We start from the raw sequence: 19,687 nt of genomic DNA, 5'->3' as shown, positions 1-19,687 counted from the left end.
GCTTGTGCCAAACAAGCGCCCACAGCATCCGCGTGTAATCACATCCACCTGTGCAATTATTATTATTTTTTTGAATTCCTCAACATATCGTGTTACCAGTGTTGTATCTGAGGTGAAAACGTAGCAGAAGAAAATTGTTGAAAAAAAAACAATAATTTTTTTTGTTGTTTATTTCCGTTGACCTCCAATTATCTGCTGGAACGCGTCTATCCAACCGTGCTGGGCGTCTTCCATCATCATCAAATAAATTTCACCTACCAACAACCAGGTAAATGCAAAAAAAATAATTAAAACAAAAAAAAAAAAACAACAAACAAGTGATATATCAGTCTCATTAATATGCAACAATGCATAAGGAAAATATTAGACATTGGGCCACCCTTTGATTAGTAAGTCAGTTGACTGATCAGCACAAATTCCCTCCAGTTTTTTGCCTCATTTTACGCTCGAATGTAAAGTAGCAAATGATTTGAAAATGTAAACGAGTGCGTGATTGCGTAATATCAACTCTTTTTCAAAAGTCACCCTCTGAGTATAAACAAAAACTGGTGCCATTGAGATCCCGTCGCCCTAGTTTAAGTTGTTAATGGGAAAAAAAACCTTAATTTCATTCCGATTTTGCTTGTAGATCCCTATTTATCCGCCTTGCATTTCATTACGTGACGTCATTTCTAGAAGACTGGTTTCTACTTTACTGTTCCACGCAAGTATAACAGAATGGTTATGCATATCAATGAGACGGGCTTGCCTTAATGAGTTGTGTTATTTTCTTCCTACCTTTCCGAAGGTAGACTACGTCCGACGCAGTAAAAACCCGTTACACAAAGACTCAGTTTTAAGGACAATACGACTATGTAAGTGATTTATATCCACAGCTGCTAAGATTTGTTTCCAATATTTCAGCCTGTCATAGGGACTAACGTAATATTTACAACATCCTTTTGAGACCTCAGTTCCATCTAGCCAAAAAAATCATTTTGCTCAGTCCGCCATTTTTTAGTGTGTGAATCATTTTAGGGCAGTAGCTTGTGCGCCAAATAGTTTCACCCCAATCTTCTAATATTCTTCTAACTCAAAAGAAAAGCATCACTAGAGTTGTAAAAGAAAAGCAATAATAAAACTTGAGAGCTCTTGTCATCTATATGAAGCACGACGCACCTGCAGTATAAGCCATCTAATTACCTGAGGAACATCTTCTTCAGCAGCTCGAGGCCATCCGTGTTGGCAAAGAACTCTTGTTGACGTGACTAGAAAAAAAAAGAACAATTGCTTTATAAAATGTGTGTCATAGAACATCCGATTAGATTAGAAAAATGGTTAAAGAGGAGTGAGAAAGATGGTGTTTGGACCGTGCGTCATCATCGCCGTGGCAAAATTCAGGGAAGGTCTTGACCCTTTGGTTTTCTTTTCTGTGCAATTTTCCAACAGAAAGAGACACACATTTTTTGTTGTTTTCTTCGTCAACCACCATCTGTCGTGTGTGTTGACGTCATTAGCGTAATATACTGCACACAATCCTGCGTTCCCATATTATTATGGCGTTCGGAATCAGTTAAAACTTCATTATACATTTTGTTTTTCAACCGGCAGGTGCGCTGTGTGATTTGCTTTTTTTCTGTCGGCTCTCCTTTTAGAAAATGAGTCCACAGGTGAAATTGCCTTTTTTTTTCAAATCAATGAACTTTTTTTGCTGCTGTTTTTTTTTTTTGCTCGTCAGCCCGAGCATCATTATTTTGAATATCCAAGAAAATTTGAAGTTTGTGCCTTTCGGCTTTTTAGTGTCTAGAAAATCTGGTCTACACACAGTTTCTTTTGTATATGTATACAACAATAGAGGAGCTATACACGCACGCTCATGCTATTACTATATACCGATTGAAATAATCGTTATGGAAATATATAGCTCCTCATTTCGCTTATCTGATTGAAAAGTTCGATACACAAAGAGGATCATCGCATTGAGTCAAGGTGTATACAAAACACATTCTAGAAAATTGCATTTTTTTTTTGTTTGCCCATCAAGAGAAAGTTTTTTTTTTTTTAGTAATCAACTTGCCAAAATTCTTTTTGTTTTCCCATCTCAATAGTTGTAAGTACTCTTCCTTTTTTATTTATTTAGTCATAAATATGAGTTGTCGGCTCAATGCAAATCAACCTGACGAGCCTTGACCCGCCCCTCTCATAGATATCTCAAAATATCTTCTAGTTTTTTTTCTTAAAAAAAGTAACTACAAGAAGAAGGCCCCTGCGGGAATCTCACCTGAATGAAAGGTGTATAGGCATGGCCGGAGAAGGTGAAGGGAATTCCGTTATTGTTGTGCACAGAAGGACGCCACTTGGAGAAGAAAAACGTTTCGTATTCGGCGAAATATTTTCACAAAATTGTCCTAATATTATATCTGATTTTCATTTCGTGATGGTTGCTAAATTTCCATATTCTTTCGGCTCTCGGCACTTGTTTGTATTTTTTCATAAAGATTCGTATCGTACGCATTCCGTTCTCTCTCTCTTGTGTTCAAATTGTTTCACGTTTTACTACAGGCTAACATTATCTACTATGATGGAAAATCAAGTTTTGTAACTGAGCTGGCGAACTAGTGAAAACGTACAACCGTTACAAAATGTCTCCTCTTTGAGTCCACGCTTGACTTGATTTACGAGCAATGACTTTCCAGTTTTCCATCATTTTACATAGCTCATGTGGTTGGCTGTAATCAACTGCATTTTTATTTCGATATTCTTGCATTCATGCCGTCATTGAGTGCAAATGCCGACGACTATTAAAAGATGCGTTAAAGTATGCATTTGTCGGCAAAACTGCAAGCTGAAACGATATCGAAATCAAGTTGTATACAATCACTTTCGTCTTTTGAGTCTCACTAGCAGACGTGATCGTGTCTGACGATTAGTGGCGACCTCACACGTCGTAAAAAATAATTGAAAAAGAAAAATAAACTCTTTACTTCCAATTCCAATTGAAAGAGACGCCTTGTATGGGGTCGTTAGGATGGAAAGTAGCAATTGGAAATTACCCTTTCTACCGATTTTCTCAAGTCGATTTGTTCGTTTGGCCAACGGGCATCGACACGTGTCAGGCCCGTAATCAGCTGAGTCAAATTGAAAGGGATAAAATGTTTCATTTCATTTTCTTTTTTTAACCATTCCTCCTTCCACATTTTTGGAAATTCATTTTGGCGGGGATTGGCAACAAAAAAAATAAGGCGACAAAAAATAAAATAAAACAAACGATTTAATTTGTGATTGAAAAATGTGCAACGTAGCTCGGAGCTTATTAAGTTTAAGAACCGCCAAAAAGTTCTTTCTCCCCCCCTCAATCTGTGAGTGGCTCCTAAACAGAGAGCCCTTTCATAACCACTTAAAATTTCTTCTTGCCTTCAGTCCTAGTCGGAATCCCGTCCAGATAGCATACGCTGTTCGTTGTTATTTTTTTTCTTGAATTTCCCAAGATAAAAAAAGAACACGTTCACGCGCTGCGGGATTCTGCGTCAGCAGCATCGGTCAGCTAAACTTTGGATTCATTTGTGTGTTGTCGTTTCATTTTTTTTTTTTTTGGTTTGCATGTGATCGATTAAGTAAACGTGCAAAGGAGCATCACCCAATTGTTGAGTAAGTAAAAAGAAAAATCCTTTTTCCCTCCCAATCAATTTGTGTGTCAGTAGGTTGAAATTTATGTGACGACCACGTGGGGTTTTTTTGTGATGCCATAGGGCATTAATCTACCCATATGTGGTTTAATATTTGGTTAGCCTTTTTCGTCACGTCTTTTGTTTTACAATTTCTCTACCTCGTTATAAGCTTTCAGAAAAGAAATATGGCCGATCGAATTTCTTTTATTCATTTTTATGTCTCTACCTGTTTTGCGCAAGTGTGTGAAATCCAAGATGGCCGACCCCCCTATTATTTACCCAGCCTTTAAGTGCTTCTCCCATGTTTTTCTAGTGTTGATGCAATTTTAATAAATTTTCTTTCTTTTTTATGTTTTCAGAGAGACTTGCCAGTTGTGGAGAAAGATCAACAGAGCTTGACGTCGTGCGAAACAAGTCCATACAACGTTTTCTCGTTTGGTGATTCTTTACTTTTTTCTTCAGGTAAGCAAACCTTTCATTTAAAAAAAAGCACATGAATGTTTGTGTACAGGTGTTTTTCTCGTAAAAAAAAAAGAAAGAAAATGGTGGAATGAAAGAGGATCGAGTTCCCGCGTTACGGTCTCTTTGTTTTAACGATCGTAACCGATCTCAGTACTTATTATTCAACCACGCGTCTACTATTTTTAATTGAAGTTCCTCAGCTGCTTGTCTTTTTTCTTTCTGGCCAGAGTGAATTGGCGGAAAATGGACAATTGTGGGTTCTTGAGGTGTTGAGGTTTTTGCGGGTTATTGTTTCGTTGTTGACTTTTTTTTGGGTCGGGTGAAAGAAAAGAAAATGTCGTCTCAGCTTTTTATTGAGGTTTAATCCAATCGACAAAGAAAAACATTAACAGTGATTGCATTGTCCCGTTACCACTTTTTAAAGTGTTAATCCCACAATTGGATTTGTTTTTATAATAATTTTTGTGGGAATCTTTGTTGTATTGCGTGCTGGCGTCATACGCCCATTTTCGTTTAAGCGGGGAAAGTTTTTCGGTTTGAACATTTTTTTTTTCATTTCTAGATGTTATTGTTGTTCCACCTGGTGGGCGATCAACGTTTAATTGAGATCGAAGCTCATTTTTTATAATTTTTTTTTCTTTTGGCTATTTAATTTTTCTGCTCTCCCATGTGTTTACACTGCGGGAGGTTCTCTATCTTTGTGTATTCTTTAGTGTTGTGATTTTTTTCCTGCGTGTCACGATCTGATTCTGCGGTTTTTTCTTTGTACATTTCACCTCTACCGAAAACAACAATAAAACAGGCATGTCCAGGCAGCAGTTGAGCAGCATGCCTTCGTTGACGTCAAGTCACGATCAAGCAGACGCTATTTCAGCAGCCGACCTTTCATTACAGGGCCAACAGCCAATGTCTTCTGTTGTCGAGATGACTCCACGCCGAAAACAGGTGAGATGATGAATGAGAAGAATATTTTCCAAGAAAATTGGGCAAGTGTGAAACTGTTTTCTCTTTTAGGCTTACGGCGACGTCATCAGTGAAATGAATAACAAAACGACTTTTGAATCAAGACGAATTCATCACGAGGATCCACTTATTCACACGATTGTTCCATCAGGCGACTCGAAACGTGTTGTATTACTTTCATCGAAATCCAGAGGGTCTGATTGGGATTTGACGATGGTCAAAGACGAACAGGATAGTAACAATGGAATAGAGAGTGAAGACAGCGGCTTTCAATTGGACGTCGATTCTTCTAGCATCAAGATAATGGCCAACATGACGGCCGCTGCCAACGATGTTGCTGATATTGCTGCACCGGTCGACATGACCGTCACGACCAAAAAGGTATTCCATGTTTTTTTCTCGGGAATGTAGACCCACTTTGTGATTGGGCGTTGCTTAAACATTTGTTTCGGTTTTGCACACCAAAAGAGTGGAACGACTGTGATTAATATCACGCCGCCAAGTAAGATGGAACATAGATTGCTGGAACATTTGCACAGCACTCCATTGCCGTCAATCGTCAGTGCTGAGGTCACCAAAGATTGCGCTGATTTGGGGTACGAGATATTTTTAGAATTTTTTTTTAGAATTTTTCAATGAGGCACAACCTTTTTTTTACAGCAAAAAAAGGACGGGAAGTGTTTTGGAAATTAGCGAATCAAAGCCAGTTGCTGTCGAGATTCGTCAACCACAGAAGGAATTAATTAAAGGTATGGAGACATTGAGTATTATTTCCTGTGCCAACCATATTCGGTCAGGGAGAGTTAATAAAGAGGTTAGTTGAAAACGGAGGCTTTGATAAGAGCCATTCATCATTGTAGACACGTGGCCTCCAGGTATTTAAATATGTGTATTTTTTTAAAAGGCTTTTTTCTTTTGAAAATAGCGATGACATCGTGTCTTAAACGAGTTAGTAACGACGGGGCCTTGAAACGACAATGTGTTTCTTTTCTGTTACTCGTAATAGTTAATAATCAAATTCGTGTGGATTGTAACGAACGAGACTTGAGCGTGCTGTTAAAACGACCTCAACTATGGTGGTGGTTCACCCTTGGCCTAGGTTTTTCTTATTTTTTGTTCTTTTTTCTAGGTCCCGACCAACTTTTCCCGGCCGATTCGAACACGGCGACGACGGCGACGGGCGCTGTCAAGCTCAAGATTGATGAACGAGGTATGGGTTCGATCCCACCGCTCTCGGTGCCGACCTTACTGCAACGTACCGTAGCCAGACATATGGATCATCTCGCGCTTTGCGTCAAACGTGATGGAAAGGTACGTACTTCCATTTATGGATATTATTTATTCACCTATAGTAATACGAATTTCGCTATGATTGGAATTAAATCAAAACTTTCACTTTTTGTTTTATGTAATCATTTTGTTACGGCCGTGGGATAATGAATCACAGTGGATCAAGTGGACGTATAAGCAGTACCTGCATGATGTGACCGTCTGTGCCAAGGCTTTCATCCGCTTGGGGCTGGAGCGTTTCCATTCTGTTTGCATCTTGGGTTTTAATTCACCCGAGTGGATCATAGCCGATTTGGCCGCCATTCATGCTGGGTTTGTTATTATTTACATTTTTTTACTTTGACCCATTTTTTCTTATTCCACATTTCTGGTAGGTTCGTGTCAATGATGCACATTTGATTTATGTTTTTGTTTCTTTTTTAGCGGTTTCGCCGCCGGCATCTACACCACCAATTCGGCCGAGGCGTGTCTACACTGCGCTCTGAATGGGCAGGCCGACATCATCGTGGTCGAGGACCGAAAACAACTTGAGAAAATCCTTTCGATCAAGGACCAGATTCCGACGTTGAAGGCGATTGTCCAGTACACCGGAAAACCGCACGTCGAAGGAGTCATCACCGTCAGTTGACTTATACACACCTTTTTTTCTTTTTCGTATCATACTCCAAAGAAAAACGACGCATTTTTCAAAAACGACCGCAAGTCGTGCGCTTATTTATATCTTCCTTTATATTCTCAAAATTCTTGTAGTGGTCTCAATTGATGCATTTGGGCAACGCCACGCCTGACAACGTCTACGAGGATCGTTTAAAAAGGATGGCCGTCAATCAATGCTGTACACTAATCTACACGGTTAGTTTAAAGACTTGATATTTTTCGTTTCCGGGACAACTAAATTACCGCTTTTTTTTTCTACCAGTCTGGTACGACGGGACCACCGAAAGGCGTTATGCTGAACCACGATAACCTGACTTGGACTTCCCACGCCCTGGCCACTTATATGAACATTCGCGACGGCAAGGATACGTTCCTCAGTTACCTGCCGCTCAGTCATGTTGCAGCGCAGGTATGTACTTAACAAATAGCTTTTTAGTTGTCTGGCACACGAATTTTGTTCTTACCTTAAATTTTTTAATTACGGGTGCCGCGTTTTCGTGGTGTGCCATTAGTAAATGGCTCGGCAATTTTAAACTTTTTTTTTCCTTATTTTCTCAGATTACCGACATCTACGTTCCGTTATCCATGGGCGGGACGGTCTACTTTGCCCAACCCGATGTTTTGAAGGCGAGTTGTATTTCTTTATTTTTAAAAAGTCAAACCGTTCATCGGTTGTATTTCTTTTGATACGGCGGTCATTAAAATAATAATGCTTTAAAATATACAGGGCAGTTTGGCGGAGACGTTGCGTGAAGTGAGGCCCACGTGTTTTTTCGGTGTGCCTCGCGTTTGGGAGAAAATCTACGAGAAAATGCAAGCGGTTGGCAAACAGACGACGGGCATGAAAAGAACGATTGCCACTTGGTTCGTTAAAATTATTTAAATTAAAATTCCTGACCTGAGTCTAGCACATTTTTCTAGGGCGAAACGAGTCGGGTTGTCCTATAATCGGCGCCGAATGGAAGGGTAACGACTGCCAAAACATTTTTTTACAACTAAATCAAGAGAAATTGTCGAAACTAAAAGGCTGGATTTTTTTATTTTTCAATGACACGCAGGAGGTCTTCGAAACCGTTTGGATATTCCCTGGCGAATGCTCTAGTCTTCAAAAAAGTGCGTGAAGGACTGGGTTTGGATAGAACACGACTGGTTCTGTCGGGCGCCGCGCCTCTCTCGAACGAAGTGGCCGAATATTTTATGAGTCTGGATATTCCTATCATGGAGGTATGGTATACAGACATATATATATGTAAGTAACGTATTATTATGACTTGCAACAACAGAAAGGGGGGGGGGAGTATGGCGGCAGCTCGAGTTTTTTTTTTTATGGTTTTATGTTATTCTCCAGGTCTACGGAATGAGCGAGTCTACAGGACCGCACTCCATCAACAACGTCACGAAGGGCTTCCATCTCAACTGTGCCGGTAAATCCGTGCCCGGTTGTACCACCAAGATTGCTAACCCGGACAAGGACGGCAATGGAGAGGTTGGGTTTTCTTTTATTTTTAGAACACAAAGAATTTTTACGATTTGTTTTTGTTCTTACCAAGATTTTGATGGTTGGGCGGCACGTCTTCATGGGATACTTGAATGACCCTGGCAACACGTCGTCTGTTATGGACGATGATGGCCTTCTCAGCACCGGGGACGTTGGTCACACGGACAAGTTTGGCTTCATCTACATTACAGGACGAATTAAAGTATGTAGACATTTCTCTACGCCTCATCCATCACATCGTGTTGATTATTAATTTTATTTTTTTTTAAATATTTTTCTTACGTTTCTGGCTCATTTTCTTCGGTGGTCGTGGCAATTTTAGGAAATTCTCATTACGGCCGGAGGCGAAAACGTGGCTCCGGTTCTCGTTGAAGACAATATTAAAGCGGAATTACCTATCGTCAGTCAGGCCATGGTGGTTGGCGATCGACGCAAATTCCTCTCCGTTCTCCTTACTCTCAGGGTAACTGGAGAAAAACAAAATTCGTTTCGAAAGAATCGATTAAGGCCCTGATCTAATTTGAACAACGGAATTTTTTCATTTGATTCGGTTTTAATTTTGGTTTCTTTATTGCTGCAGACGGAAGTGGATTCAGACACGCAAGAGCCGCTGCCCATTTTGACCCGGCCGGCTCGGGATCAGTGTGAAGAGTATGGCCTCTCGCTGGCCGAAACGGTGACGGACGTCATCTGTGCGGCAGAACGAGGCATGGCTGTTCCAGCGGGTGCCGTGACTGGGCAAGATGCTGAAGCTGTCAAATTTGTTAAAGCGATCGACGCTGCCATCGAACGGGCAAACCGCAAGGCCATTTCGGCGGCTCAACGTGTCCAAAAATGGACCATATTGCCCGTCGATTTCTCCATTCCTGGAGGAGAACTTGGTACTTATAATAATAATAGCCATTAGCCGTTTTCACGGTTTATCGGTGTGAAATCGTTTAATTCTGTTATTTTGGTCGATTCGATTCAGGTCCAACTATGAAAGTAAAGAGGAGTTATGTTGCCAAAAAATATGCTGACGTCATCGAACGTTTTTACTGAATTTTTAAACGATCTGCCATTTTGGGGATATCGAATTAACGAAAGATCTGGAGCCTTTATAAAATCTTGTTTTTGTTGTTTTCCTTTAGGGGACCTGCGTCATTCACCTATAAAGGCGTGGGGAGGAAATTTGGGTGCTGTATCACATGTTGGGGGTTTATATTTGTTTTCTCTTTTTGTTCCAAGGTTTCTAGTCCGCCAAAGACGTCAGAGGTTGCTCAATAGTGTCGTCTTGAATGTTGCAATGATGTCGATACTGCTGCTGCTACTACCTAAAAAAATTACATGCAATTCGTCTAGTTACTACGTGTTCCTCTCGACAGTTTATCCATGACCAAGCTTTGTTTCCCCATCTCCAAATCCATAACGTTGCAAGAAATCCCTATTGAGAAACTGTTATACATTTATCCGTTTTTGAATACAATGTTGCACATGCAGATCATAAAAATAAAGTTTTCGAATCGGTTTTCGTCTACGAATGGTTGAAGTTGAGGTAAAAGGAATGAACATGTTAGTCGAATCAAGGGTGAAAGTCGTGACGTCGTTATTTCAATATCGATTATCATCAAGGCTATATGTATCGATACTTAACTACACTGGGGGGAAGGGAAAATAGCTGGTCTGACCAGAGAAACGTAGAAACAAACACTAAAAAAAAGTCCCACTGTGAGGAAATCTATTGGCCTGTGCTCGGTTTTCTTTTTCGTGTCTTAATTACCCATATTTTCTATTTCGTTTTCTGGTTTCCAATTTTTCCCCTCGCTCAAAACGTTGCAGTTATTGTTGAAAGTCTATATGAAACAGAGCTCTTAAGTTTCCTGTCCTTGTGTGTCGTCGTATACATCACGTCGCCAGGAGTAACAAAGGAATTAATCGCAGCTCGGATATTTCCGAGTATTCCTTGTTATTTTATTCTTCAATTACGTTGTGCTCATCCCATCACCAGTTGTATTGAGACAAGAAGTTTCTAGTTATTTTTTCTATAAACTTGCAAGAGAAGATGGCTGCCCAGCCCAGCAGTAGCGCTGTCAGGGCCCTGGCCTTGGAGTACAAGAGCATTCAGGAAGAGCCTGTTGAAGGATTCAGAGTCAAATTGATGAACGAAGATGTGCTTTTTGACTGGGAAGTGGCCATTTTTGGCCCACCAGATACCCTCTACCAAGGAGGTTACTTCAAGGTAATTGTGTAGATCTCCGACTCACTTTCTCATTCCAAAGTTTTCTCTTTTGTTTTACAGGCTCAGCTCAAGTTCCCACCCGATTACCCTTACTCACCTCCCTCGATGAGATTTTTGACCAAAGTCTGGCACCCAAATGTTTATGAGGTAACATAGAAGAAACTTAAAATCTTGAAATTTAGTTAAACCTGTATTTTTGGGTTGCTTAACACAGAATGGAGATTTGTGCATTTCTATCCTTCACCCCCCGGTAGATGACCCTCAAAGTGGAGAGCTCCCCTGCGAAAGGTGGAACCCTACTCAGAATGTTAGGTAAGCAAATTTTTGTAATCATTGGAATATTACATAGTCAATAGAACTGTACACACATGTAAACTGAAAGCACCACTTAAGCAGTCATAACTAAAGGTGCAATGCTTGTGTGGTGTTACTATGCTAGCAATACTAGCAATGCTTCCCAATTACTCACCTGTTCTCCAGTCATTATTTGCTGTTTTTTTTCTTTCGTACCAACAGAACAATATTGCTCTCGGTGATATCTCTATTTAACGAGCCCAACACATTCAGTCCGGCCAACGTTGATGCCTCGGTCATGTACCGCAGATGGAAGGACTCGAAAGGCAAAGATGCCGAGTATGCCAATATCATCAAGAAACAGGTGTGAATTGTACACACTCACTGCTCTCAACCGTCCAATTTCAACCAATTGGTTTTTGTTAGGTGGCCGGTTCCCGAGCAGAGGCAGATAAAGACAATGTAGTGGTCCCGCTGACCCTAGAGGATTACTGCATCAAGTCCAAACCTCCAGGTATTATCTGTTTAGCTTTTATGGAGATCCTCTTCTGGTGCAAGCCTTTCAATGTATTGCTAATCTTTCTAGTGACGGAATCTCTGGATATGAATGATTTTTACGACGACTGCTACGATCTGGATGACGAGGATTCCGACTATGTCGATCAGGACGACGATGCCGATGGAGCTGACGATAGCGGAAACGAGAACGCTTAAGTGATTCTTAGCCCCACGGATCTCTTAATGCCACCGCCCTCCACCCCTTCTCCTGATTTGGAATTCAACATTCGTTCACCACTGTCCCACCCCACACTCCCATTCTTCCACAACACATCTTAAACCACCTTCATTGTTTTTTCTTGCTGACGTAAAGTGATTAGTGTTCGGATATAAAAGTTCTGTGGAAGTTTCTTAGTTTAATATCGAAACAGCCCACATAAGGTTTCGGTTTCTTTTCTTTTTTTTGAAGGTTAAAGATTTGCTCTGAGCGGATGGGGTCCCCACTCTCCCACGAAAAAATCAGAATACGAAAATAATGATGAATTTCCCTCTTGGTTTCAGTCGATCCCTTTATACTGACCTCGACACGCATTCGTGTTTCGTCGTTCCGCCCGTATATATATTAGTAAATATCACCTTATCTTGGTGAGTATCGATGGATTTTGGAGAGACTGGTTTACAGTTTTAAAAAAGAAAAAAACTAATTTCCTCCCCGTTTTGAGCAAAGAAAATTTTTGTGAGAAAAAAAGACAAAAAGAAGAGAACAAAATTGAAAAAAAAAATTAATAAAAATAATGAACCCAATGGCTATTCAATAACGTCTCTCTTCGAGTTCTTTTTTGTATTTGTGCTGGTATTCTTGTCCTCTATTATTTACTCTGTGGGATTTCACCGAAAATACATGTCATCTAGTGCGTTATGCGTTTAGACTTTAGAACTATTTTTGTTTTAGTGCGCAACAGATTAGAAACTTAGCTTAGACTTAAAAGTTCAGAAAAAATTTAAAATCTAGAAAAGTAATTAAGTTAAGAACTTAAGAATTGAAATTGCAACATTTCTGCTGACTTCCGTCCAAGTCGTCAAAGAAGGGGCTTCTGTAAATCGTAGAGTAGTGCAATGGATTTTTCTCGAGCGTTGTTTACAAATAGGCTTTGTGGTGTCTCTTCTTGGTTTCGAATTCTTATTTAAGACGTCTGACATAACACATCTCATTTTTGTAATGGCAATGGAAGGAAAACTCGAATTTACGAAGCAAATGCGAAAAGCAACCAGGGAGATCCATGATATTAGTGATGCCCTAGTTAATGCAAAACTTGGAATAGGTATTTGAACAAATAACTTTCTCATATCAATTACTGTAGCTCTTAATTTTATTTGATGTATTTACAGCAATGAGTGACAACTCAATTTGGGCTGAGGGGCTATTGTGCTTTTATGAAATTTTCAAGTTCCTTGAACAAGCCTTAGATCGTCTCAGCCATACACTGCTCAGTGAATTGGATATAAAAGGGATGAGAAGAACCAAAGCATTTGAAGAAGACCTGTGTTTCTATTATGGAGCACAATGGCTTGAAAACATCTATCAGCCAAATGGCGCAGTCACTGCCTATATTGACTATCTAACCTGCCTAGAAAGAGATAACCCTTACATGTTAGCTGCCTACATTTATCACTTGTTTATGGGCCTTTTTTCCGGCGGACAAATCCTGCGCAAGAAGCGATCTCTAGAAGCTAGTTTAAAATTCCAATCAACCAGTGCCAATAACCATCAGCAACCAGGTGAATCCGTCACAGATTTTGGGGATATTCCGATTTTCAAACTGAAGAAACAAATGGTTGACGCCATGGAACTTATTGCGGCTCAACTCGGAGAAGAAGACAAGTGGAAATTGATTGAAGAAAGTAAGACCGTTTTTAGAATGAATAACAAGATAATAAGGACCATCAGCACAAATCGTATAGTTTTAAAGAAGTTCTGCAACTTTGCTTTAATAGTTGTTCCTACAGTTGCGGCCATCTATTTTGGCTACAAGATGATTAGCAATATTGGTAACAGTTAGTCAATCTTTTAATAAATTCATGGTCATGGCTTAAAAGTTCCTTGGCCAAAACTATGTCAATTTTAACGGATCTTAAACAAGAAACTGTGATAGTCGATGAGCTACAAATACAGTCAGTATATAACTTTATTTATCTATTGGTCAATCATTATACCAATCGAGGAAAAGAATGGAGAAGAAAAGGACAAGAATAAAGAAGAGGATGGCGATTCGGAAGCCAGAGTTACTTTGAAGAGCTTGTCGAAGTTGTTCGTTACCCTCACGAATATTTTCAGTAGCTGAGACGGTAGTGGTGGCGATACGTTCAATGTCCTTTTCTTGATCGAGGACTTTTTCTGTTAAAACTTGCTGTAACTCGGCAATCTTGACAACACGTCCTTGAATCTGATTGACTTCTTCAGTTAGACTATTGAGTTCGTTGAACAAAAGCGAATTTTCCTTTTCAAACAATTGAACTTCAGCTACAGTAAAATTTATTTTTTCTTCATCAGCTTTTTGGTGATCATCATCGTAGCTGGAGTAGATCCTTGGGCTGTCACTGGGACTTTCAAGTCCTAAGCTGGATTTTCTGAAACCTGTCATGCCATCTCCCTCAAGCTTTGTGACTTTATTAAGTTCATGTTGTCGCTTTGAGTACAACTCCTTCAACTCGCTGTAAGTTTTACATACTGATTTGAAGTATTGCTCAATGCTGTTAATAACAATTGTGCGGTGCTCTTTTGTCTGACTATTAGCATGACTATGAGTAGCATTTTCTCTCTTTAGTTCTTGTAAATATTGATTGCTTGTTTTTATAATAAGTTGAGTGGTGTGATCAAATTCTGCACGATCTGCTTGACTTAATTTGGGAACTTGATTGAAAAGTTGGACACTTGTGTCTAGGTATGCCTTACGATTCTCTGTCAAAAACTCCTTTAGCTTGGCTACATTGGAGACAATCTCCTTCGCTTTTGTCTGGAACTTGGTTAAGTCTTTCGACGGCCGTGGAAATATACGGTTTGGGTCCTCGGGTTTGCTGTTTAATCCCAGAGCTTTATTGCGTGTCCGGACTGTCTTGATTGATGCTTTGAATAGCGACGTTATATCCATCATGGTGGATGATTATCACTCTACTGAGGATTTGTCTTCGTTGGAATACAGACTTGTTACGGTCAGTTTATTCACCATTACAAAAGTGATTGCCAAGCATGTAGCACTTTCCCCTGGTCAACACTGGCCCACTTCATACGTCACACCAGTTTGTTGTTGAAGCACTACGCCATCTAGCGTTTATTTTTAAATTCTGAGGCCACAACCACTGCCATTCGAAATGGTCAGAGCCTAAGAGGCTTGTTGATGGGCGGCTATTCTTGCACAAGTTCAAGTTTCGAGTTTACTCGAAAGGTAATGTTCTCTCAGAACAGTTGTCAAGTATCGTACTTCTGCGTTTTTCTTAGCCATACAAAAAGTAGAGGTGCTTACTGTGATCGTCTTTAGTGTAGGTCGTCTTCGGCGATAGAAAACATGTCAAATGTGTAATGTAAGTCATAACTTGTTTACCTGCAATCCAATATGAAATTTATGAGATATTTATGAGATCTGCTTGACTAGAATAGGGAAATCTGATTGTTTTGATCAATAATAGGGAACTGAATATTCTTTTTGGCCAAACTTGTGGACATTTTATAACTATTTATCAAATTCCACAGCCAATAACCTATTGGCCTTTTGTGGTTGGCTTGTTGTAACGGCGTGTGTTGGTGTTCTGTTTTTAAGTTGGTTTCGTGAATACGAAACTTTTCTGTGATTAAACCGTTTAGTTATTGTTGTTACTATGGTGGGGTATAATAATGTGTATAGTACATAATGTTTAGTTGTAAAAATAACGCAAGCTTGTACTTTCTTCATTGTGCGAGAATAATTTTTCTTGTCTGTTTGGTTGACGATTTTTTTTTTAACAGGCACAGTTTCATCGAGTATTTCCACTATATGGCCGGGAGTAACAAACAAATCATCTCAAACTTGTAACGTGCAATCGCTGGCCACCAAATGATTTGCCAAAAACTCTTTGGCAACTTCAGTTGTAGGCGATTTCCGTCTCAACCGATTCCACTTGCTACCTACCCTGATTTTTGGTAAGTCTGATCATTACTGGTGTTTTCTTTTGGTAAAGTATGTTGATCATGACAATACTGACAGTTAAGACTCCCTTAGTATTGAAGACAATTGTGAGATCAGACTGGCCCTTTAATGATTAGCTCTGCAAAAAAGCTTCTTGAAATTTCAAATTAGCTGAGAATTATGGAAAGAGCCCATTGTGGTTGAAAACAAAAAGTGTAATTATTAATCCAGGCAGGTTAATTTGATGTTTAAACTGCAAGGAGAAAACCCTTTTTCTAAGATGGATTGTAAGATCTGATTCAATTCATCTTGAAACTTACTAGAGCCGAAGTCCTGCCTATGACTGGTACAATTTTGCCCACGGTTATTTCGCCAACCGCGCCGCGATATAGCACCCGTGTCCCTAATTGCAGGGGACGTCGCATTGGGTGGAATAACCACGACTGGCAGAGGGACTTCAGCACCGGTGGAAATAACCATATTCGTAAATGGGTCAAAATACGCAATGCAATTAACCTTTTCTTCTGTGGTGGTCGAGAGCTTTGACGCGATTGTGCCGCTGGTCTTTATTATCAGAACTGCTACTATACGATCGCAGCTATCGGGATTTACTGTGAACGCTGAGGTTGCCGGGGTGGCACGTGTTGCTGAGGTTGCTGGAATTGCTATGGTTGCTGGAATTGCTATGGTTGCTGGGGTCGTTGGGGTTGATGGAGTCGTTGGGGTTGCTTGGGTTGCTGGGATTGCTGAAGTCGCTGCGGTTGCTGGAATTGCTGGGGTAGCGGGAATTGCTTAAGTCATTCGCGTTGTTGGATTTCTTGGATTTACTTAGGTTGCTGGGGTTTCTGGAGTAGTCGGGTTACTATGTTAAATAAAACCTTCATTGCCGGAATTACAGGTTCCTGTTGTATGAAAAGCAGAAATCAACCAATGTCTCATGAAAAAAACGTAAAATGAAAAACTTACGCCAAACTTGATCTTTACCAGTTGGTAACTTGATTCCAGCAGAAACGGAGGAATGGATACGTTTTTCTCTCGAGTTCTTGAAACGAGCGTTTAACCTCTTCCAAAGCGATTCTAACCGACGGATCTTTTTTTATCATTTTTCGAATGACATCAGCAGCAAAATGATCACCTCTTAATACTGTGAATAATTATTGGTAGAATTTTATAGATACCCGCATAGCCTAACTTTTAGATAGTCAAACTGATCCTACCATCCAGGTTAACTGGTGTACCATCACGGATATTCTGTTGTACTTCGATGTGATCGCCATTCTTGTCGCCAAACGGATGAATACCACCATTTTTACGCGTAAGGAAAACAAAAAAGACGCAACCACACGGGAAGATGTCACATTTAGGCGTTGCTTTATTGGGTTCGTTATTACTCCTCAGCTCTGGTGCCATCCATAAAAGGGTTCCTTTAAGTCCACTCATCGAGCACGTGTTCCGTGTGCTGATTTTTTTGCTTAATCCGAAATCCGATAATTTCATTTGACCAGACATGGAAATTAAAATGTTATCAGGTTTAACATCGCGATGGACAAGTTTCTTTCCGTGGATGTAATCAAGGCCATCTGCGATTTCGTACAGAACAACTTGGTCAGGCGGCAAGTCTGGGCCTTTGTACGTTTTCTCAATGACTTCTCCAAGGGTTCCCGCACAAAGTTCCAGCACGATATACCTGAATGCAAATGACTAGTTATTAAAGTATAATAAATAGAAAATTAGGAATGGAAATACCGAAAATCTTCATCTTCTGCCACTTTACGAATGGCCAAAACGTTCTCGTGATCAAGTTTAATTTGCAGATTGCATTCGCGGACATCTTTTTCCGAACGCTTTAATATTTTTTTTACAGCAACATTTTCGCCGTTGAAACAACCACAATAAACATCCCCAAAAAAGCCTGTACCTAGCACAGCGTTTTTCGAGTAAGTAATACCCGTATCGCCGATTTCTCTCGACGACTCCATACCATTGGAACCCACTACAAGTAAATTTAAATCTTTTCAGCGTAAGAGAATTGAAACACTTGTGAATGTTTCAGAGAGAACGAAAACATTTTTAGAATTGAGTATAGTCAAAGTTGAAGGCGGTATATGTAGCCAAACCTTTAGCGCCCCTTTACCTGCTATATGGCAGATAACTTCGTCTTTTTAATCTGTGATTTGATAAACTTTTTGAAAGCTTGATCAACAGGGGCAAACGATGAGCCAACTGATATTATAGCATTGGAATTGCCGATAACCGTTTGCTGAAATACTAACATTTGCTTTTTCGCTTCCGCAGTATTAGGTCTTCTCACTAGAGGCGCTGCTCTAGTATTGTAAAGAATTTCAAATTACGTAAAATTTAGCAGACGATTAGCAGATCACAGTCACATCGAAGTTTTTGAGACACATCTGATTGGAAAATTTCAAATACTTTTAAAGTGAAATAAAATGTCAGAACAACCAGTATCTGTGCCTAAAGGTGAAGATAAAGAAAAAACTCCTGCTGATGAGGGTGTGAAAAAACTTAAGCCATGTTGTGCATGTCCTGAGACCAAAAGAGCGAGAGACCAGTGGTATGTATCATGCCGGTATTCGATTTTGCTAGAAAGAATTCCGTTTATTAACGGTTTGTGTTCATAGTATCATCGAAAACGGAGAGGAAAACTGTGCATCCCTCATTCAAGACCATTTAACGTGTATGAGGAAACTTGGGTTCAACATTTAGTGTAATTTGCCAATGCTAGGTAAAACTTTTGTTACAGATTTAAAAAAAGTTCAACTGTGTCTTATAAAGTCTCTGTATTTTCACCGAAAACAGGTGTTTATTTTCCAGGAATCCTGGTGTACAGTCATACCAATACATCGAGGCAAAGAGTTAATATTCACAACTGCACGGACCATCCAAAATGAGAATATGACATAACCAACATTATCATCTTGGTTTTGCCTTGTAGTCATACTACTTTAGGAAAACTATTACTTTAGAATAAATCAACCACAATGTTTCCAGTCCAGGCTTTGTAATATAAAACCATTGAAATAACAATTCTTAAAGTATTTTCCACAGGTTAGCAAAACTTTAACTGTCTGTGTTAGGATGGCATCCGATTCGTGGTTAGGGGAGCAAATACTAGACCCTTTGTCCTATACGGCGACAACGTGCATTATCACACGTAATTAAATTTTAAAAATTTTAAAGCAATACTAAATGCTTTCATGCGCCTATGTTCTAAAGAGACAATAAGGAGCCAATGTGAACTTCGTGTGTGAACGGCGTACTAATTTTTGAACCAGACATTTTTCTAGCGCGTTGAAAATGAGTTGTAATCGGATCAAGGAGGATGAAAGAACATCGCAAACTGATAAATAATAATTAATTACTGTAAACTTATTGCCATGTTGATGCTGCATTAAAAACTGCCAAGCTTCGTTCAAACTGAATTAAATTTCCCTTCCGGTAGCCCAGGTAGTAAGATGCAGCATCCAACCCGTTAGAAAGGAAAACGACTTCGACTTATTTCGCAAGTTGTTAGCAACTCTCCCCATTATCGAAAGCTTCTTGCTTCATTATCACGTTTCCGTGTTGTGCAACCTTGCTGTGATACGCTAGTACAGTAATGGTATGGAAGGCCTTTCTACTTAGAATCCCATGAAATTAAAAAAACGTGAAGGATCGTACAATCGTTTTTGCGAATACTAATTGCGGCAGCGCTACAGGTCTAAAGCTCTCGTCAAAATTTGCGCTATCAAAATTCGCGAAACTAGATTTTTATGGCAATCCGTTTTACCCAAAAAATAAAATATCGGCCTTTTTTTCTGTTTCACTGCTCTCGCCACCTCCCGGTCAGATTTCTAGGTAATTCTCTACATACACTCACCGAATTTTTCTGCTGCATCGTGCTAGCGCTGTAGCGTACTTTGCGGTTGCCAAACGCCGTCAGGCTATTTCATCATACTGCGGTTTCACCCCATCTGTCATTTGTACCAATTGTAGATAATGT

At 39.8% G+C, this 19,687-nt stretch overlaps 5 protein-coding genes across 6 annotated transcripts; 3 read left to right on the top strand and 2 right to left on the bottom strand.

Annotated features, from left to right (window-relative positions):
• Positions 1-118: 118 nt before the first annotated feature.
• On the top strand, positions 119-9,997 carry LOC130693148 (long-chain-fatty-acid--CoA ligase ACSBG2-like). Of its 2 annotated transcripts, none has more exons than XM_059494339.1 (20): positions 119-268; positions 4,007-4,109; positions 4,912-5,054; positions 5,124-5,453; positions 5,541-5,668; positions 5,733-5,821; positions 6,202-6,383; positions 6,520-6,674; positions 6,786-6,981; positions 7,113-7,214; positions 7,282-7,428; positions 7,578-7,646; positions 7,747-7,883; positions 7,941-7,985; positions 8,078-8,243; positions 8,368-8,505; positions 8,570-8,719; positions 8,840-8,980; positions 9,098-9,398; positions 9,488-9,997. In XM_059494339.1, the coding sequence occupies exons 3-20, from the start codon at positions 4,914-4,916 to the stop codon at positions 9,556-9,558; spliced, it is 2,688 nt and encodes an 895-aa protein (XP_059350322.1). In that variant the 5' UTR covers positions 119-268; positions 4,007-4,109; positions 4,912-4,913; the 3' UTR covers positions 9,559-9,997. The 2 variants fall into 2 exon arrangements, with proteins under 2 accessions (XP_059350322.1, XP_057372258.1); XM_057516275.2 differs by lacking the exon at positions 119-268 and adding an exon at positions 3,379-3,627.
• A 160-nt stretch (positions 9,998-10,157) lies between these two features.
• On the top strand, positions 10,158-12,446 carry LOC130693149 (ubiquitin-conjugating enzyme E2 R2-like). Its single transcript, XM_057516276.2, has 6 exons — positions 10,158-10,735; positions 10,796-10,882; positions 10,950-11,047; positions 11,252-11,393; positions 11,456-11,543; positions 11,616-12,446. Exons 1-6 carry the CDS (start codon positions 10,559-10,561, stop codon positions 11,741-11,743), a joined length of 720 nt encoding a protein of 239 aa, XP_057372259.1. The 5' UTR covers positions 10,158-10,558; the 3' UTR covers positions 11,744-12,446.
• A 241-nt stretch (positions 12,447-12,687) lies between these two features.
• Positions 12,688-13,716, top strand: LOC130693143 (uncharacterized). Its single transcript, XM_057516270.1, has 2 exons — positions 12,688-12,849; positions 12,917-13,716. The coding sequence occupies exons 1-2, from the start codon at positions 12,747-12,749 to the stop codon at positions 13,585-13,587; spliced, it is 774 nt and encodes a 257-aa protein (XP_057372253.1). The 5' UTR covers positions 12,688-12,746; the 3' UTR covers positions 13,588-13,716.
• Positions 13,696-14,834, bottom strand: LOC130693141 (syntaxin-18-like). The gene has a single exon (XM_057516267.2). The coding sequence runs from the start codon at positions 14,677-14,679 to the stop codon at positions 13,729-13,731; it is 951 nt and encodes a 316-aa protein (XP_057372250.1). The 5' UTR covers positions 14,680-14,834; the 3' UTR covers positions 13,696-13,728.
• A 1,451-nt stretch (positions 14,835-16,285) lies between these two features.
• On the bottom strand, positions 16,286-17,734 carry LOC130693154 (serine/threonine-protein kinase/endoribonuclease IRE1-like). Its single transcript, XM_059494823.1, has 5 exons — positions 17,434-17,734; positions 16,905-17,374; positions 16,672-16,831; positions 16,584-16,589; positions 16,286-16,532 (listed from the first exon to the last, which is right to left on the bottom strand). Exons 1-5 carry the CDS (start codon positions 17,664-17,666, stop codon positions 16,286-16,288), a joined length of 1,116 nt encoding a protein of 371 aa, XP_059350806.1. The 5' UTR covers positions 17,667-17,734.
• Positions 17,735-19,687: the final 1,953 nt, after the last annotated feature.

Source organism: Daphnia carinata, chromosome 3 (genome assembly GCF_022539665.2).
Source record: "Daphnia carinata strain CSIRO-1 chromosome 3, CSIRO_AGI_Dcar_HiC_V3, whole genome shotgun sequence".
Classification (NCBI taxonomy): Eukaryota; Metazoa; Arthropoda; class Branchiopoda; order Diplostraca; family Daphniidae; genus Daphnia; species Daphnia carinata.
Note: the sequence above shows the minus strand (reverse complement) of the source record. Positions and strands in the feature narration are given on the sequence as shown.

What these genes read in the sequence shown, in the direction of transcription:
- LOC130693148 (XM_059494339.1), top strand. Translation starts at nt 4,914, where the DNA reads ATGTCCAGGCAGCAGTTGAGCAGCATGCCTTCGTTGACGTCAAGTCAC. An exon ending in ACAGAAGGAATTAATTAAAG is followed by an intron (nt 5,822 to 6,201) that starts GTATGGAGACAT and finishes TCTTTTTTCTAG; the next exon opens with GTCCCGACCAACTTTTCCCG. An exon ending in TGGATATTCCTATCATGGAG is followed by an intron (nt 8,244 to 8,367) that starts GTATGGTATACA and finishes GTTATTCTCCAG; the next exon opens with GTCTACGGAATGAGCGAGTC.
- LOC130693149 (XM_057516276.2), top strand. Translation starts at nt 10,559, where the DNA reads ATGGCTGCCCAGCCCAGCAGTAGCGCTGTCAGGGCCCTGGCCTTGGAG. An exon ending in GGCACCCAAATGTTTATGAG is followed by an intron (nt 10,883 to 10,949) that starts GTAACATAGAAG and finishes TGCTTAACACAG; the next exon opens with AATGGAGATTTGTGCATTTC. An exon ending in CATCAAGTCCAAACCTCCAG is followed by an intron (nt 11,544 to 11,615) that starts GTATTATCTGTT and finishes TAATCTTTCTAG; the next exon opens with TGACGGAATCTCTGGATATG.
- LOC130693143 (XM_057516270.1), top strand. Translation starts at nt 12,747, where the DNA reads ATGGCAATGGAAGGAAAACTCGAATTTACGAAGCAAATGCGAAAAGCA. An exon ending in TAATGCAAAACTTGGAATAG is followed by an intron (nt 12,850 to 12,916) that starts GTATTTGAACAA and finishes ATGTATTTACAG; the next exon opens with CAATGAGTGACAACTCAATT.
- LOC130693141 (XM_057516267.2), bottom strand. Translation starts at nt 14,679, where the DNA reads ATGATGGATATAACGTCGCTATTCAAAGCATCAATCAAGACAGTCCGG.
- LOC130693154 (XM_059494823.1), bottom strand. Translation starts at nt 17,666, where the DNA reads ATGGAGTCGTCGAGAGAAATCGGCGATACGGGTATTACTTACTCGAAA. An exon ending in GCAGAAGATGAAGATTTTCG is followed by an intron (nt 17,375 to 17,433) that starts GTATTTCCATTC and finishes ATTTGCATTCAG; the next exon opens with GTATATCGTGCTGGAACTTT. An exon ending in TACACCAGTTAACCTGGATG is followed by an intron (nt 16,832 to 16,904) that starts GTAGGATCAGTT and finishes AATTATTCACAG; the next exon opens with TATTAAGAGGTGATCATTTT.